We start from the raw sequence: 20,437 nt of genomic DNA on the forward strand, positions 1-20,437 counted from the left end.
CTCCTGAGAGAGTGATTATCATTGCAACGCAACAAATGATCGTTGCAAGAAAACGCTCATCGTCGAGGGCATTGACATGACTCTGGGAAAGAGGTGCCATGCTGTAAACACAACACAAATGCTGGTGCCCAGGCGACAATTATTGTGTTTTATATGTGGCACAGTACCGACAACCAGTCCAAACCTGCTTGAAGCGCAGACCAGCCATGTGTACATGTAAACAAACTTGCACAGGTAAACTAGTAGCCTTATCACCACTGGGGGTACAGAGAACTGAAATCTAACTGTGACCACCAGAAAGCTGGAAGCAAATTTGTCATAATTTGTCAGGCAGGATGATGACGTTGAACAACTGTCCAAGTGGCAAGGTATAGCTCGCCACCAACTCCAGGTTCATACCTCACCATTTAACACTGGCATTGAGGTTGTGTTACATCCCAGTAGGGGGCTCAGCAAGGCCTATCTAGGACTCTGTCTGGACATGGCCTGACCAGGCTTTCTGTTCAAAGGATATTAGACCTCCAGCTTCAGAATAAGATCCACGTATCATGTGCCATGATGTTCATGTATTGCCTCTTTCTGAACATCCTGTGGCTCAAGGAAATTTGTGTGACATTTTGCAGTCTTTGGCAATCTTCATTGGCAATCTTCATTGAAAGGAATAAATTCTTGTGGTTCATAACCAAATACTGTATAAAAAAAAGTAGCATGCAGTAATGAATGAACGATAATTAGAATTTCATGAGGTGACAGACTTTTTTAGAATTTGTTTTCTAATTTACCGATTACCCATTTTAGGGTCGCGCCAAAAAAAATAGTGTTGGGAAACTGGAAGCACAACTATTTTTTGGCCTTGACTATCATGACTTTTACAATAAATGTCAACTCATAGAGTTTGAATGTATTTCTGTTGAAATGTGTAGTAGGTGATTCGATATCATGCTATAGGATTACACTTTTTAATTTTAAAAGTTGGCATCTCGGCAAAGCATTTTAAAGCCTGTTTAAATTGACACATGAACATACACATACATAAAAAAATTATCTCATCCGTTTCAGTTTTAGTGCTATAGGGAACTCAAATTTTCACAAAATATGAGCCAAATATAGGTCTTCAAGTACACACTTTATGGCATTGATAAATAACTTCAGATTACCAGTGCTATGCAGCTAAAGCCATTTCCGAGCATTCAGCTTTGCATTGCATGCAGGCAATGTGACCCCAGTGCCAGGATTTGTGCAGTGTTTTGATAAATTTACTGTCCTAGCATGTGGTGCGTAATGTTCCCAGGTCTTTGAGTGACAGGTGTGGGGATTGGGATACTGTGCTTAGCCCTGGACATAGCGGCAAGCCAAAGATGCTTCCCTGAATTATAGTTGTCGTAACAGTTGCAAGTCCGAGCGTCCTTGCACTCATTGACTGTTGGCATACTTACATTGCTTTTAATGCCATAGCTATTACAAATATGTACATGTACAAACGCATGTGTACTCAAGAAACCATTGAAGATACATTGTGGGTGAATTTGTACACAGATTTGAGAGCGTCATCAGTATGATATGATTTGATTGATACATGTATAATTATATATATAATTGATACATGTATAAATGACAAACGATGTCATTTCAAAATTTGTAGAATCACTAAACAACTGGTAACAATTCCAATTACATATTACTCTCCGCATCTCAACATACAAAAATGGAAGAAAGATGCAGGTGTTGGGTACAGGGAGGTGATTTTGAGCACATTATTGACATTACACAATGACACTAATGACCCTCTCTACCCAGAATGCAAAATGACATCATGTTGCCACCAATGAGCTCTGTTCATGAACAATTAATAATGGGAATGGGAGGATTCAATTTTGAAGTCTCCTCAAGCAGATTGATGATTTTCATTTCTTCTGAAATCTTTTCAAAAATTTCATTTGCCTTCCTCCCTTTTTTCCCTTTTAAAATTTTTGAAATATTTTTTTTTATTTGTCTCCCGTGGAGAAAGCATGTTTTAAATACCAGTGATAACCTCAGGATACATGTAGGTACTTAGACTGTGCAACTGTAGGTTGGTGCGTGTACGTAAGACACAGACCTCATATGGTTTACATGTAGGCCTACTTGTACATGGCCGTTTTCCAATACTCAACTTCAGCTCAGTCTCAGGCTTCAACTGTTTTTTACCACCTGACTTTGAAGCTGTAAGCGCACTAATTAGTCTAATAGTACCACAAAACATCAAATAAGATGCAAGAGATCAAAAACTTACAGTAATCCAATTTGATTTAAATGCTTCAGGCCCACAATCGGGGATTGGTTTCGGGGACGAAGCCTGAGATGGAGACGAAGTTGAGTATTGGAAAACGGCCCATGTATACCAACATGTACGTGTACTGCATGTAGTACCTAAGTGTTACTGAGTTGTATGGCCTTGGTATGGTTGCACAGATTCTAGTTGAAATAGTCTACCAACAGATTCCATCTTGTTTGCTGTTGTTGACGAAAGGTGTACATCAAGGAAATATTGTTACAGAGGTGTTGTGACCAGGGGAATGGAAAGGGTTAAGTATTTCTCCAAAAGCGAGAAAAAAATGAAAAATATTAAAGGAAAAAAGGGAAGGGAATGAAATGACAAGAAAAAGGAGGAAATTGTGAAGATCAACAATTTGCTCGACAGTACCTTGGAATTGACCCCCTTTGCCTTGCTGACGGTTCATCAGTTTGCTGCTAATGAGTGCTTTGGACCCCCACTCCCATCCCCCTCCCTCGGGAAAGAAATTGCAATGATGCTAATCCTTACACCTGTATTTCCATTCCTATTGTGGCCTTGGGATAGCCTCACTTATGTGATGTGATCTGCAAAAGCCCTTCACGTGGTTAATCTGTCCATACACATTGATGTGTTTAGGTCTTCTCTGAGGACCTGTCAGTGTTTCTCACAGCTCTGGATCTCTATCAGTAGTCTCAAGCTGTGTTATATTCGAGTCCATCACAAGTCCTTTCACAAGTCCCTTCACAAGTCCAGTCACAAGTCCTTTCACAAGGCCAGTCTTAGGCATGAGGGTAGAATACTTTTGTCACAGCTCATTTGAATAGCTTGTAATTTGCCTAAGAGTGAATGACTTTTGATGGATTTGTGATGACTTACAGGAACTTGTGATGGACTCGAATACAACACTAGTCCCAAGGCTGGTTTGTTCCATCAGTTAGGTGGGTTCTGGTGTCAGTGAAACAATGATGGATCACTGATCGGGATCAGAATCTGCGCAAAACAATTACACCCCAAATTCCATGCCAAAGGAAAGCCAAGAATGAGCCCTTTTACTTCACCATAGCTCTTTGTCAAACAGTGCCCTCCATTCATCTTCCGAGAGAAATGATTAATGTGACATTTTTACACTTGTACGCTCCATTTATCTTCAGTCAACTGCAGAAGGTGAAGAGATCACACTATACAATTCTTCAGTGATTCAACTGGTTGTTCTCCAAGCCAAACAACTCACCAAAGTAATACACATGTGCATGAATGCTTCTGTAAAGTTTTGCAATCCTAATCCAAACCTTCAAGTCTCACCTTAAGATCTCTTGAACATGGGATGTGTTGTGAAGAGTTACTTCACTCTTCTGTCCACTGATCATAGTCATAATGTTGTTCAACTGCAACTTTTGAGTTCACAGATAACTTCTCCTTTAACGCTTTCTGTACTTTTGTGATATGATCATAAATCATTTTCACCCAATCTTACACTAATATTGATTTCCCAAGACATATTTGGTCTCATGTGGTACATGTACATGAATGTTCCAAGAGGCAAACATGTGACACCGACCTGCCACCCAGTCGCCCCTGAGGTGACCCAACTTGTTCGGCTTAATGCCACCTCTGTTTCCTAGGGTGTTTCGATTGCCTTCTTATGGTTGGTGAACTTCAGCAACCTTTTTTCCCTTGCCAGTGCACAGGAAAACTGCACAGGCCCAAAATGTGCAGTGTGTGAGATAAGGCACAAAAAGTCTTTAGACATAACACAAGTGCTAGCATGACCAATTTATTTTGCCATTATCAGCGTTTGATTGGAAATGTAGTAATGCCAAGATTTGATGACCTGGGTTGAACCCCTTTTGCAGGGAATCACAGTGGCTGCATCTTTGCTCAAGCCCTCTGTCGTACCTTCTGGGATATTAGAGGTGGCGTTTGCCCTCGACACCACTGATCTTAAAACCTGTTTTTCTTCCTGTTTGGACCAATTGGAATTTAAAAAGAAAGAAGGAAAAACACCACTTTAGATCTTGGCACGTGCATTAGATCAGATTTGCAGATTAGGGGATGTCTCACTCATCGCCGGCCCATGCAGAGAAGGAACATGCTGATGCTCTTTGCACAGAAGCATGCACTCAGAGCATCCGCTGCATACTTGAAAATGGTAAAATTTAGACACACTATAATGTCAAAATCCTGTCCCCTGAGAGGGGTTACTTCAAGACAACTTTTTTATTCTGAACTTGCTGTGACAGTGACTCCCCAAAAATTAAAATCAGATCTGCAGTATCCGTTTTGTTTAAAAGTCATGTTAGCCAATCAGTACTGATCCCCTGATGAGATTATGAAGAGGAACAGGATTGGTCTATTATGTGAGCTGCTACAGTTTGAAACCAAGTCATCAGAGCTACTTTTATTCAAATTATCAAAAAAAAATAAAAAAATTCGTTCGTGGTGCCCGCTACTTCGCCTGACTCGGGCTGTCCGGCCGGGCTCGGTGGTCAGGTGGTTAAGACATCAGCGCTAGTAAGCAGGAAGTCGTAGGTTTGAGTCCCACCTGAGTAAGCTTGTGAATTTTTTTCGCAAGATCTCGGACAAGCACTGAGTATACAGTGCTTATTAACCCTAACCCTCCTCAATCCTACACCTGTTGGAGGACTGAGGAGGGTTAGGGTTAATATACGTTGGGTAAGGGCAAAAAACCATTATATATACTTTTATTAAGTTAATTAAAGGCCTTCAAAAGAAGAGGAAAGCAAGAAGAACTTGCCCATGTTTCACCCACACAGTGACTACTTTCATCAGGATGCCAAACTGATAGATACATTTACATCAGTGCAAAAAGCTTGAGTTGCTCTTTCTAATGCAAACTGAAACGGAATTATTGAAATGCTGTGAGATTCATTTTCACAGAACCGGGCCCAATTTCACGGCGCTACTTACCGCAAGTGAAAAAATGGTGCTTATCTTAGCAGAGAATTCTGTGGTTACGGTAAACATATTCCACAGGTTAGCTGGGAATTTTGGCTTGTGCTTGTGCGCATGCTATAACTTAAGGATTCTGTGCTTAAAAGGTTAGCTCAGAATTTTTCTGCTTGTGTGGTTAGCGCAGGATGGAGATTGTGAAATGTTTCCACCAATTTGAAATATTAAGAAATACAAATAGTGCGAGGGTTCCTGTGAAATTAAGTTTTCATTTCAATGGTTCATTTGTGTTTAATTATAAAAACCCTATTGAAACTGACCTCAGACAACCTAGGGCCAACTTAATAAAACTCTGTGCCAATTGGCACAACTTGATGGATGTCAGATTTTATTATACTTGTACGAGTTATTACCAATTTCATGAAAATTATGTGCTGTACAAGCCTACAACTTACGGATCAAATAATGGGATAAATTACACAGTCATACATGTAGGTGGCATAGGTTGCATCAAACAAATTGTAGGTTACCAGTTTTACTGATTAATTTGAGTTAAGACCTAATATTGCACAATTCAACAAGGTTTATACTAGCAATGTACAACTCGGTTTTATGGAGATGATGAAAAACTTGTTTGGTGTTGAGAGGACTTTGAGATTGTCTGCCAAGTTCTGTTGAAAGAAAGATGTAACTCAATATTATGCAGACTCCATAAAGACTAATGAAAGCCATGTTTGATTCAATATTTCGTTCTTTATTCAGAACATCTTCAGGAAATCTTTCTTTGCACAATTTAACAAGGTTAAATTTAAACTTTATTCAGAACATCTTTCCTGAAGATGTTCTGAATAAAGAACGAAATATTGAATCAAACATGGCTTTCATTAGTCTTTATGGAGTCTGCATAATATTGAGTTATCTGAATATTATCAGTGGATCACCTACTGGTTTTTGGAAAGATGAAAATCGTGTCAATTTAGTAGTTGCAATAATTTAATTAAACTTAAAGACTGCTGTGATTTCTTGTATATCATTATGTAATGAAAATGTTACACTGGTTCAGGCATGTTCAGTTCAGGCAGGAGGCTTATGCACAGCTTGAAGTTGTGCCAAATTTCGTGTTGCTGGATTTGAACTGTGCTCACTCTCTGATAAGGAAATGTACTGATACTAACCTACATTGTACCTGTGTAGGCATTAGTACATTGTATGTTTATGTACCATTAACCATGGTCAGCTGGGGTAACTCTGCTGCCACATCCTTTTCACATTAAGGAAAACCGTCTGTGCAACTTGACTCTGCATTGCATGGTAATACTGCCTGGCAAAGAAATTTCAACATAGACGTGAAAGTACATGTACCCTGTGGCTCTCTTTGAATAGCTCAATCCATTACGAAAAGCACAGATCCCCAGATATATGTGTCCCATCTTGACAGAGTGGAACCCAGCATGTTTGCCAGAGATACATGTAACAGGGGATGTTGTGCTCATTAAGATCGCATGCAAAAGGAAACTGCGCCAGGTGGCTTCTGCTAAAAGTCACATTTAGGTCTGACTTACTCATCACCTCTTATGTCAGGAATGATGCACGTTATCTAACAATAACAGACTTTAATTTATCCAAAAAAGGGTGAAGGATTTAGGACTGCCAGGTTTAAATAAAACTACTGTTCCTTTAATGGGCAAATGTAACCCAGTTCTTGATGATCAAATACAGGAATCTACAATTGTGTTTGTTTGCTGGGGGGGGGTAAAATAACGTACAGGTGTGATGGAATAAGATGAATATAATGTCAGAGATGCTAACTTGTACAGTTTAGGTGTAATGTTTATGATTTGTTTAGTCCCTTTACAACTGTACGATCCAGGCTAAGATTTTTATGATTTCTAACTCGAAAAAACAAAACCATACAGTTGTGTATAAACTCTACGTAAGCTAGCACAGAGCCAGCCTCGTAATGCGCACATCAGAAATGTGTCCCTGGCATCCAGCAGTTTGTGCATACAAGCTGCGTGAGTAGCAGTGGAAACCAGCGTGATTGAATCATCTGTTCGTCCCAATTAATGCTGTGATGAACAAGGGGCAAATAGGCTTGATTGCACTTCAAATGCAACGTGATTGTGTACGGCTTGTGCATGTATTGATATCGTTCACACGTGTTGAACATCGTGATCGTGATAAAGTTGACCTGAGTGGAGGACTGTCCAAGATTTGATTCTTGGATATTTGGTGAGCAGCTAGACTTGTTTTGCACAATGGCAACAAGGGAGCAGAAGTTCAGGGATAAATACCCCACAAAAATGGATGGGGCTTTACTGCAAAGTCTTATCATCACAGTCGTGGAGAAGCTTGTGTGTTTTTGCAAGGCATGTAATTGACATGATGAATATTGCCCACCCAATATAGACCTTGCAACACCGAGAAGCAAATTAGTTTGGCCAAGAAGAAATAGATCTGCTTCCGATTAAATACGGTCATTAGGTAAGGATTTTTTAACAATTTTTTGCTGATTGAATGGGACAAAAGTTTCCAAAAAATTGCCACATAAGTGAGTAAAATAAAAACTTATCAGAATTAATGTGGGAATATAATCAACAAAAGGACAATTTACACTTGCACAATGCTAGTCAGGTAAATACAAGTGTTTTGACTTGCACAGAAGTTGAGAGGTGTTTGTGTTGAAAGAAAAAACAACAGGTTTTTTTGAAAACTTTGTTTTTTTAATATTTTTATTCTAATTTGCCGATGGAACTTTTTAGGGTCGCACCAAAAAAATTATAGTTGGAAACCGGAACTGGAAGTGCAATAGGATTACACTTTTTGGTATTGAAAAGTTGGCATTTCTGTAGGACATAACTCCGAATTAAGAAATTTTGGCAGAAGTGTTTTGAACTCACCAGTAAGTCTGTTTCTGTGCTGTAGGTCAAACCATTCCTCGAGAAAGGTACTGGACAAAACAATTTGGCCTGTTGCAATGCTCTCTGGTTTTGTGCCCTTAATTTCACCTCATAAATAATGAATGCACAAATGTTGTTCGTGTCCCCATGGAACAATATGGCTGTAATGATCTGTTTGCCATGAAGGTTAAATTACACATAGCTTCTCCTAGATGAAGAAACAGGAGTGATTCTCAATATGGCGTAATCCCAATATTCATCTGCAAAAAGGTATGAGTTTGGCTCACAGGCCATGTGAGTCTGAAGAAATTTTAAAGCTCATGTGACTCCACGTAGTGTCAAAGAAGGTCGAATTTTTTCGTGAAAGATTATTGTTTTATAAGCAAGCACAGGTTACTGATGATTTAGTAACTGTGATTGCTATGCAGTAGAGTTGTGTGATGCTGGCATTTTCGCACAGTTTAGTAGACTCCTTCCATTGATTTGAGCTTCCTTAGGACAGTTCAGTAGAATTGTAAATAATCCCAATTTCTTAAGATTTTTATTCTTGTAGTGCACATAATTATTTAACCAGATTCAACTCCAACCAAGCTTTTCCTTTTCCAAGACCAACCACAGCCTGACAGCTGTAGATGAGACCCCTTGGCCCATTGACCTTCAGTCTTTAAGGCAGAGCCTGTGGTTGGGGAAATACCCCTCTCCTGGCTGGTTTTGAATAAACACATCCTGTTGTTGACTTCACACAAACCACCAATTCCCCATAAATGTGCAGATGGTATTTTAGGAGACACTTCACAACAGTTCAAGGGTTTCCCCAGAGGTGATCATAGATCTGTTGGTTATTGGTACACACAGTACATGTAAATGTGCACACAATGCAAAGTTGTTCCATAGTTGTAGAGACGTTTTGTTCTACCTGGGAGCCAGCCACCAAGAAAAGTTAGTGGGTGGAAAACCTGGGATAAACATTCAGGGGAAGCCCAAGGAATTGGGTAGGGACTGAAAACCCAATCTGCATGCCAGCCTTGATGGAATTTGAACCTGGGTCACAGAGATGGATGGCATTGACAATATCACTTCCCAAAGCTGACTCCCAATGACACACATACGTACATTATACATGTACATGTAGGACTTTTCTGAAGGAAAGATTGACTACTGAAGAATAACCAAGGATAGGAATAGATCCTTTGTTGTTCCTTTTGTTTTGTCTGTCCTGGATGGTAATGTAATTGATGTAAACACGCATTCATTTACAGCTGGCAGAAAATGTGTCAAACGCAGTGTTTGGTAGTGTTTGACCTGTTTGTTACTCAAAACCATCCTGCAAAAATAGGAAATGATCCAGTGACAAGATAGTGAAGTTCAAGGTCAGACTCTGCCAGCAAGTTCCTTAGTGAAATATAACGCATATAATAAACAGAAGTGCTCTGCATTCACGGACAACAGACACATAGTAGATTCCTAATTTCCCATTCCTGGGATAATGTCAAAAGGGAAGTGGCCAAGAGATTATTGTCGTAGCAACCACACAACAAACAAACACAGCGCAAGCAGGATATTTGTGAATTTACATCAATTTGTATTCAAGAGGCTCCAACAAAATCTTATGTTGTGTACAATTACTGAAAAATCATCAGTGGAAAGTTTTTTGCTTTTTTTAACAATCAAGACCTCTTAATGGCACTGATGGGAGATTAACAGTGACTGTCGTTCTAACACTGGCCTATTACAAAAACATTGTTCTTTACAATTATGTGTTTGACATTTAATGTAAGATTGAAATGTATTCAGGATTGAAAATCATTTTTAACTCACTTTTGTTTTGGCATGCAGGATCTAACAAAGTGTGTTGTTCACATGCATCACTTTCAAAGATGTTTAGTGGGATGTCGGTAATGGGGACAAATGACCTTTTCAGTATCTCCAAAGACCAAACCCACATTCATAAGAGAACTTTGTTCGTGGATGAACATAATCCAGTTCTTCGAGCATACAATTCTCACACGTTCACTCTTGGGGCATATAATTCTCATCCCCATAGGTTATCAAGAGATTTTGTCGTTGTAAATGCTGACTGGAATTCATTTTGTTAATTCTTTGGTCAGATATTGATGAATGTCGGAGCTCCCAGTGTGACCAGGAGTGCATCAACACCGAGGGCGGTATGCGATGTGAATGTGGGCCTGGGTTCACTCTCTCACCTGATGGCCAGGGATGTACAGGTTAGTGAGGACGAATATGACTTCCCCTTGCTCCGTTTTTCTTCTTTGTATTTTTACTCTATACCCTGTAGACATGTTTCTGAATTATATTCGAGGACAGTAGGTCCTCGGTTGGTAACCAGCCTTTCAGTTGTATATGGGTTAATGTGGACTAATCAATGAAATCCCTTCTTTTCTGTTTCACTGAATGTTCGCTGTATGTTCTGAGGACAAATGCTAGAATTATGTTTGAGGACAGTAAAGGTCCTTGTTTGGCAACCTGCCTTTCATTTGGAATATGAGTATGAATGCAATAAGTTCCAACACTGAATATGCCACAGGTTAGTCAGGAGATCCAAGTTGCTCACGTTTCAATTTAAAGACCCAATATTAAATACAGTATATGAGAATGTGCCTCTGAAGTCCTCACAGCATGAAATTTGAGGCCAGCTGAAGGGCGTTATTTTCCAGATGCTCGGTGATGCAACTGAAAGCCCCATCAGGGACACACTCTTGAAGAGAAATGTTCATGTGTTAACCTGTGTTAATGGTGATAGTATGGAGGACTGTGTGCAAGGTGTACCCTGCCCTCCAAATCCACCCCTGACAGTGATCAGACCTTGACGTGCTTCAAACTTGTACACAGCTTATAAGCTTGGCTTGTGAATTAAAAGTATGATTTTCTAGAGAGATTTTATTGGTGAATGGTGCTCACAGTTTTGTTAATGGGCATCTTGTACATTTCATTTTAAGTGGGAGAACTAGGGTCCACAGCTTAGGGAACAGGACCAGTAAAAGTTACAAAAAAAACCAGGGAGCAGTCTGAAGGACAAGATCTTTTGGAAACAAACTGCAAGTAACACCAAAGTGGATAAAAGTGCAATCATCGCAGAAAGATGTCCAACCCGACCGGCAAACTCAAAGTTCTGAGTCCAATCATAGCTTTCTAGGTTTGAAAGAAAGGGGCGGGAACAGTTAGCTTTGACTCAAGAGCTCAATCCTTGCTAGTTTGCCTGTACTGTCATCGGTGACAATTACTATCCTTTCCAAGGATGTTTGTACATGCAAAGTGTAATGTGTGTGTTTAGAGGGAGTGGTTATGTCACAGTCACATGGGACCATGTCTCAGACTGTGCACTGAGAACAGATGGGAAAGGATGGCATATGTAAATTGTAAACTTGTTGGCAGGAGTCATGAGATTATTTGGTTTGAAAACAATTTCATCTTCGCTTGGGCTTACTGAGGAATTGGTGTCTTCTGTGGGCTAGGGTTAATGGAGGATCAGTGGGTCTCATCTTAGGGTTGTCGGGACTCAAGCAGTTTACTGGAGAAGAGACATATTTAAAGGCTGTTCAAGGGGATTGAAGGTTTCCTTAGGACTGTTTTCATGTAACTGCTGCTGGAGGGATTCATTGGACTAACTAGGCATGAGTCTTATCTAAGGGCTGCTGGGGATCACAGGACGAAATAAGATAAGGTAATGTTTTTCTAGCAAGGGCTGTAGGGAGAATTGAGGGCTATAGCCTGGAAATGGGTACCACAAATGTTTTAGGCTAATGGGTGTAATGGAGGAATGTGTGCCATCTATGAACTTCTGGGGTTAAAGGATTTTAACTTAGAATGGGGTATCTTCAGAAGACGAATGAGCATCGGGATCAAAGGGTTTAATGGGGTTGGGAGTTGTAAAACTGCATCATGACTTTTTGCTTGTTTGTACTAAGCCCTCATTTGAGAGCATTTTCGTTCCTTGAATTGGAGCCGTGGCATAACTAGAGTATGTTTGTTGGGAGCAGTGGCAGAACTAGGGATATTGTCGGGGGGGGCACGAGGGGTGCACACTTTTTTTCAAGGGGGCACCAAAAGACAATCAGCAGAGGTTATTCATGGATTCAAATAGGGGGCGCCTGGGGGGCACAGGCATTTGTGCCCCCCAGTTGCCCCCCCCCACCCATAGTTACGGCACTGGTTGGAAGGGGGTGATGTCCAGGGTTTCATACATTTTTTAGTGGGCTTCCAGAAAGCAAATGACATGCGACTAGAACATAGGTTGTGTGCATTCAAAGTTTTAAATGGGGGAAGGGAGCTTTGGGCCCGGGGCATTCCCTCCTTCCCTGTGGCCCCCCAGCCATGCAATTACCTTAATAACTGATTAAAATCTCATATCCACCATGTTATCATTTTTATCTTGTACCAGATATTGATGAGTGTGCACGCAGTGACTGGCAGCCCTGCCATCATACCTGCATCAACTCAAGAGGGAGCTTCAGGTGCTCCTGCCAACCTGGATATTACCTCCACCAAAATGGACGGTCCTGCTTAGGTATGTTAAAGGTTGGGTCAGGGAGAGGACAGCCTCCAGCATGATTTCTTGAAGGACTTGAAATGTCACAACTTTTTTCAGAACTTCTTCTCAGAAGTTCTTCTGTCCACTGTTATAACACGGAGCTATTATACTCAAGGAGTAAGCACGTACAGAGATCAACAGGGTCAATGATGGCCACCGCCAGCACTGCACATGCTGCAAGGACAAAACAAATCACGCGCCGCTTGCGGACTATAAGGAATGCTCGGGGTTGCATTTGCAAAGGATTGTGGGTACTGCGCATGCATGTCCGTAACACTTCTGCATGTTCAACATGGCCGCCACGAGATGGAAACCACCGTCATTGGAGACCTAAATTTCAATTATTTCAGTGATTGTTCTGATATACCAATGATAATGAAAGTCTGGTTACGTCTTCACATCCCCAAAACGTCTCTCTTAACAATAAATAGAATGGCTACCTAACACAAATTCTCAAAAATACGCAACAAGAAAACTGAAAGAATGGAGCTGATCCAGAGGAAAATAAAAAGCACACAAAAACATGGGAAGATTCGTTGTCCTTTCTGTCATTGACCACAACTGTCTCGGCATGAAACCTCATCATTTTGTCAAATGCCTTCCTGCAGCATGTTTCCAACTTCTTTTAACCATAGGAACCACTAGGGATTCCGACTTATGATAGAAATATTGCATTTCATATTTTGGATATTCGTTATCTACCACTGGAACTGAAAAATGTCATAACTGACTTTAAAAATGTCAGACTTTTGCCAAATGACCACCGCCGATTCGGAATTTTGAGCGCATCTGTGGGGATCACTCACTGACTCCTGAGGACTACTGAAGAGATCTGTGCATATTCTTGGTGCATCTTTTCCACCATTTATTACTCCAGTATGCTGCAGCGAAACACAGCGAGTATTTGGGTTACCAGCTACCCGGTTGTGGCGATCACTGTATACAAAGAATGTCTTGGGTCTTCAACACTGGGGCAGGTAACGACACTTTGCCTATGGAGCCGACGGAGCAGTTAATTGGATTACGGTCTGTGGGGACTTCGTTCTTATTCCTTGTGTTTAATAGCTCCATGGTTATAATAACTGCATACCCAAAGTAACTCTCCTAGAAAATTGAAAAAAACAGAGGGTCCCCCCTGCACAAGGAAGGTCAAAGGTCGTGCATTCTTGAAAATCATCAGGTTCAGAGCCTCCAAATCTCAAGATCAAAAAAACATTGTACATTTCTTTTGTTTAAATGAGCCGGGGGAAGGGTTACTCTTTTAAAGTAGAAAGGTGCTGCCCTAATGTGTAAGCAGATTCCATTTCAAGTGGAATGAAGGTTGGGTTTTGCCATCTCTATGAAGGCCATATGAGGTTTCTGTCTGACTCTCATCTTTTCCACATGGCACAGTTCTGTCGGCACCTTCTCCCATTTGAAACTGGGTGCACATGCCTTTTTGGCTCATGTGGGTATCATACTAGGTTTCAGGACATCCCTTACTGATCTTGTCAGTCACCGCTGGTATAAACCTGGCTCCCTGGAACTTCTCCTTAGGAAACATGACTTTAGGCTTCGTGAATCACTTCCATGCTGAAACACTGTACGTATCTTCAAGTAACAACTCTGTTGCTATATAGTTGAGTTTATCATTTGCCGTACAGCTCTGTCGCTGAGCAGTTTAGTTTATCATTTGCCGTAAAAAGGAAGGGGGCAACCTTTAAATGGTAGAGGAGGATGACTGTTCCAGTCTGTCTGCCGCCCTTGGTTGAAGTGACCTAAATGTACATAGCACAGTTGGCAGCAAGTCATTTTTGGAAAGCCTAAGTCAGGTCACAAGTCATTTGGCTCAGTCACAAAGTCAAGCCGCAAGCCATTTGGTCAGAAGACAAGTTAAGTCACAAGTTGTTTGGTACAAACACAAGATAAGCTACTAGTTCCTTTGTGCAAGTACAAGTGAAGTCACGTCACACATTATTTTGTCCAGCTGTAATGAGCAAACAGGGCCAGGAGGCATCGACTGCTGGAGTTGTGTCTGGGCCATCTGTGACATTTCTGAAACCATCTGGGAGCATACAACCCGTGATTGCCATTTCAGGTACAAAGGGCGGGAAAACAATAATAACCTCCACCCTCACAGGTACTTTTGTTGGCAGGATGGAGAGACACATATGAAGGGTAAATTGACTTGCCTTAGAATGCAACATACCTGGTTAGCTGCTGGATTACAAACACTGACCCCATGATTGGAAGCTTACTAACCTTTACCACTAGGCCAGATGTTACTCATAAAAAGCTTATGTTCACAGTCCTCTCTGAATTGCTCTGTTTTGTAACTAAGCAACCATATTAAGGGCCTATTTAAACAATTGGAGTAGCTCCAACCTATATTCTACAGAGGATTTTGAGAAAAGGGGGGAGGGGTTAGCAAACTCAGAGGGTCAAATGCAAGCCTGCAGATACACTGGAGACAATTTATAATTCACTGCCATGCAGATGGTGGTGGGGAGGGGGCACTCTATCTCATTTCCCCCTTTCTAAATCAGCGACTCGATCCCAGCTTGTAAATATTGAACTGACTACGGAGACCTATCTTGAATGCACGATCTGCTGATGAGGTCATGTAGGTCCTTGATCTCCTGCTGTCGACATTCCAGGAAATTTCTCATTTCATACCATAACAGCCAAAGTGCGTACACTTTCACTGTAGCCTGCAAAAACCTCGAGGCACCAAAGCAGCCTCTGACAAATTTTTGGGCCTAACTTTTAGGTCAGGGAGAATGGTCCTGTCAAGGGGAAATGCATGCACACTATGCAGCTGAGATCCTCACCAGATTTCACATAACAGTGGTGGAACTACTTTCAAAATGGGGAGGGGTGGGAGCATTTGTGAGACCATCATGTATCAGCCGTATAGTGGACCTGCCCAAAGTGGCCCCCTCCCCTTCTGCTGCCAGTGTCTCAGATATAATTTCGTGGCTGACAGGTTTGACAGGAAATCAGCAGGAAGGGTTCTTTTGCAGCAAAGCCAGGCAAGCTGTTACAGGGTAATTGGTCAGTCAGTGGGAGTGAATCTGACCTTGGCTGGTTCCAAGTGGCAATGATTCATCAATTAAAAGGAAAAGGAGCACATGTCCATAATTCTTAGAGATGCAGGTACCAGTTGACCTTTTATTTGTAAAATGGGACACCATACAGTGTTGTGCGTAGTTGTGAAGCCATTTCTTCAATTTCGGATATCATTATATGAAAGGTTATACAGTGGAAATAAAAGTGCCACTGAGTGAATGTGTGATGCGATCTGCCAAAACCCTTCACATGGTGAGCTTTGTCAGTTAGGTGCATATAAACTTACAAGTCTACTATCTGCAACCTACGCAGATTACCAATACATATGCACTATTTCCTAGTCCATTACTTCCATTCGCTAAATTCTCGATCATAAGCAGTGCGCCCTCACTCGCTCGACTCCTGTGAATGTGGCCGCCATGTTCTTCCTCTTTTTCTTAGGGCCATTTCTATGGACACGCTCTTGGTTTTAATCATATTACATTCAAGATTCTAGGTTGTCTACAACAAGAATCTAGATTGTCTAGAATCCTAAATTAAACAGTTTTGAAAATAAGACAGTGCCCCGATCAGTTTGAAGTTGATATGAACCAAAATGACAAAGCTCACCATGTGAAGGGTTTTTGCAGATCACATCAAATATTTTTGAATCAATCAAATTGTGTGTATTTGGACACACTGCATGACAAAGGTAGCCCTCTTCAAAACTGGGGCAAAGTTTGTCCCTCTGCCCCACCCACCACCATACTCAATCCTTTTACCAGTCCTGTTGAACAGTACCCTATGTCCCTTCCTTTGCATTGTCCAATGTCATCCCTGATCCCATTGAATCCCCTCCCCCGAATTTTCATCCCAAACTGCACTCCTATCACTATTAGCCCCATGCTTTATCTCAAATGTTCAACCAACTACCCTCCAGCAATATGTTTTCATAAATCCAAATCTGCTGTCCCGTTTCAGCCCTTGGCAGTCCTGGAACCTTATCCCCATAGCCCCCCATAGCAACCATGTTGCTATCCACAGGTCTCATCGGTATTTCTAGCCCTGCTCAATTCCTCTGTAAATGCATCCCAACCTGAACCCTGGCCGTTCTTCCAATCCAACCCCCTTATCCGTGACTACCCTGCCCCATCCCAACCTTCCTGTTGTCCCCCTATTTCCAATTGTAACCTTTTCATTCTCATCTGCTTTGCCCCCCTCCTCGTCCCCTTCATTCACCAGTAACTGTCACATTCCAGGAAGACCATAACATTCTCTTATCAACCATGGTGGTCCCCTGCAGCTAAATTGCCTACTTCTGGGTCCTCATACATAACAGGAAATAGCAATCTGTCAAGACCGAGGAGAAAGTGGGTCACCAAAATAGAAAGTATTCGCGAGTTCTGTAGATAAGTTTAATTTTGCCAGGATAACCTTTGAAACGGGAATAGTTCACAGTTGCAAGGGTCTGCTTTATAGTGGATGAGATTCAGAGGGTTTCACATACACTGTGATGTAACTTTTTAAAAAGTGTACTTAAAAGAATATGTCGTGTGATTCTTGAAAAGTCACGGGGATGCTCGTATTGTACTTTTCCCTTTGTGGTTGATGTACACTTTGATTTTCTTTCTGCTGTGGGCACATGTCCCTTCCTCTACACCACTGATGGTATCAAGGGTGGGAAACCCTTGTTTTGACAGTGATAGCCCACGGGAACAACATGTTTCTCTACCACAAGACTATTTCCTTGGAGAACTACAGAGCTGATAACCTCAGGGGAACCTCCAGGCAATGAAATCTCCCATGCTGTGAAGATGTTGGGAAACAATCCTTTACATTTACTGCCAGGGGAATTGAATAAATGATCTCTACATTGTTGCCTCATCGATAGAAGCTGTGTTGAACTTTGTATTGTTTAATTGAGCTCTTTGCTAGCCATTTTAAAGGAAATAGGCATTAACACCACACGAAATGCCAAAGGATTTGTTGGGGTAGTGCTTAATCAATACCATGGATGTTGTGGCTATCCGGTCAGTGGAAAAGCATATGGCTCACTGCCAAGAAATAAATGTTATTCTATAATAGAAAGGTAGAGAATTACTGCTATTCATAATCAAACTTGGTTTACCCGATCAGTCTCCCAGCATCTCATAAACTGCGATTTGGTTTTATCTTTTCCAGATGTGAATGAGTGCACCCAGGGAGGGGGACAGGTTTGTCACCATATCTGTCAGAACACCCATGGGAGCTACCGCTGCTCTTGCCGTCCAGGATTTGAACTCCAATCAGACGGAACAACTTGCCGGGGTAAAGGCTCCAAGACTAACCCCAGCATTGTTAAATCTCTCATGATGAGCTCACCCAGTTCTCACAAGATAAAAAATTACCTGGTTGAAAGCTGGAATGAACCCAGGGTGTACATGATTGATATTGCATGTATTGCAGCTGCTTGAAAGCAGAGCTCCTCTCACCCGGACACTCGGGCAACATTGAAACTCAAGTTTTACATTGAATCAGGGTTCAAACTGATGGAAGATTATGACTTTGGTCATCAATTAACGGCAAGTCCTGTTGTTTCATCTCTGTGAGGAATTTCATATGTTTTGCTGTAGATATTGATGAGTGCAGCCAGGGATCGAATGGCTGTTCTGGGAGCTGCATCAACACGATTGGCTCATACCAATGTAGCTGCACGCAGGGCTACACCAACAGAGGTGGAACATGTGTGGGTAAGGTGGCATTGTTGTCGTCTCCATTCCAGGCTGTTCCATGCTGATGGACCTTAAATGTGCATTGACACATATTATTTTTTGGTTTGGTGTATTGAGTGGGTAAGCTTGTTACCACTGCAAAATCTTGCACATTGTGGCATTAAGGTTTTTTTCCAAGTTTTTCCAAGGTCATTTTGGCATGTGTTGGTTTGTACCTGAAGAAAGAGAATGCTCACTGATAAAAAGCTCTTACAGTCATGGACCTCATTTTGCACATCCTGGAGACTTCTTTGGGTCCATTGGACTTTAGTTAAAGTTCTCACGCTTATAGTGCCTCTTCTGATACAACACTCCAAGTAAAGTCCCAGGTAAAATAAAAACATGGGAAGTGGCTTCCGTGTCAGCATCCAGATGTTTGGGCCCAGTATTTTTATAAAGTGCAGGAGTACACCAGCATGAATGAAGAGTACACATATATCTGCTAATGTTGTGCAAAATTCAACCTTCACTGCACTGTGAAAACACAAAATGGTTGCATTGGTGTAGAGCACTGAACGGATACAATAAGAGCTCTCTATGGCGAATCTCTTGTAACATCACAGTTGTCCACAACTGTGGAACATGATGTCAGAGTCAAAAGGGAAAAGTCTCAACTTGGGGTAATTTTGTTTTTCTTTCGTGTAGACATTGACGAGTGTCAGATGAGCAATGGTGGATGTGAGCAACTCTGCGTCAACACCCAAGGGAGCTTCCTGTGCTCCTGTCGCCAAGGTTACACACTCAACAGTGATGCCAGGACCTGCACGGGTCAGTGCTAAGTATTTGATTTGTTCAGTGTTTGGGAAAGATCCAAATAAAGCAATCTGGCTTAAAGATTTTTCACCGACTGAGCTTACTTTCACATGGAGGCTGCTACTTGACAGAAAATGACCCAAACACTTAACATTGATATGAAATCTTTTCATTTTATCAAAAATCAAGTCTTTTCATGTTTCAACATCAACTACTATTGATCCAAAGTTTATTTAAAGGCTGGGATTTACATAGATATGAAGTCGAAAAAAAAAGCAAAATCAGTCCTTTGATGAATTTTTATTCGAAGAAACATCTAAGAATAAAATGAAATCTTTCCATTTTATCAAACATCAAATCTTTTCATGTTTTGGCGTCAACTAGTATTGATCCAAAAGTTGTTTCAAGGTTGGAATTTCCATAAAAATAAAGTCGACACTGTATACCTTTCGAAGGAATGAAATGCAACAAGTTGACTCAAGTCGACAAAAGACTCATTTTGCTTGATCGCATAACATGTTTATAAGCCTGGCCTGAAAACTTCTACTTTGGGTATTAACGAGCACAAGAAGTCTTAATTTTGAGCTTCACATGGTCATTTTTGAGGGTAGAATTTCAGAGCCCATATACTTTCAGTTCCTGGTCTCATTTTGGAATATCTGTCCTTGGAAAATGATTTCAGATGTGGATGAGTGCGGGCAGTTTTCCGGGCGGGTCTGCGAGCATGGCTGTGAGAATGTTGATGGCACGTACCAGTGCAGGTGTCCTTCGGGGTTCAGGCTGCATGCCAACAAGCAGAACTGCATTGGTGGGTATCCCGGGGGCTCGGATGGAATAAGAGTAATGCATTATCTCTGGTATCTGAACTGTAAAAGTGATCCTAATGACTTTCCTTGGAGGGAATTAGTTAATTATGTACAAAGATGTGTCCCATCCTCAGTGCGAAAGTAATGAATTTTGTATCTTTCTGATTGGAGCGGGAGGAGTCTGAATTATTGTCCAACATTTTGAGATAAAAAAGCAGGGGCGATGAACTCCTTGCAAGGGGGGAGTTGATAAGTGTCCCTTAACCACTTCGTGCCGGGGCATTTTTCAACGTTGAGGATGCTGGGCGGGCATGACTATCATTTTTTTCCGTTTTCAAAATCCTTCAACAATTCATCATTCCATTTGACAGTCGTTTATAGTCACACGGAGTAATCTTCAGGCACCACTCTAAGTTGACAGGTGACCTTCATTGACACCCAAATATTTCAGCCAGGCCTGCAGCCTT

The 20,437-nt window shown here is 41.4% G+C and overlaps 1 protein-coding gene across 4 annotated transcripts in view; it reads left to right on the forward strand.

Annotated features, from left to right (window-relative positions):
• The window catches only part of LOC110982993 (uncharacterized), a 279,431-nt gene that overhangs the window by 40,397 nt on the left and 218,597 nt on the right, over positions 1–20,437 (forward strand). For all 4 annotated transcript variants that reach the window (XM_087142717.1, XM_087142720.1, XM_087142719.1 and 1 more), the window contains exons 7-12: positions 10,194–10,310; positions 12,485–12,610; positions 17,843–17,968; positions 18,274–18,390; positions 19,057–19,179; positions 19,847–19,972. In XM_087142717.1, the coding sequence (XP_086998843.1) occupies positions 10,194–10,310; positions 12,485–12,610; positions 17,843–17,968; positions 18,274–18,390; positions 19,057–19,179; positions 19,847–19,972 (735 nt within the window). The remainder of the gene's footprint in view (positions 1–10,193; positions 10,311–12,484; positions 12,611–17,842; positions 17,969–18,273; positions 18,391–19,056; positions 19,180–19,846; positions 19,973–20,437) is intronic.

The sequence above is a fragment of the Acanthaster planci genome, linkage group LG10 (genome assembly GCF_054643075.1).
Source record: "Acanthaster planci isolate LZ-2023a linkage group LG10, COTS_SCS, whole genome shotgun sequence".
In the NCBI taxonomy this organism is placed as follows: domain Eukaryota; kingdom Metazoa; phylum Echinodermata; class Asteroidea; order Valvatida; family Acanthasteridae; genus Acanthaster; species Acanthaster planci.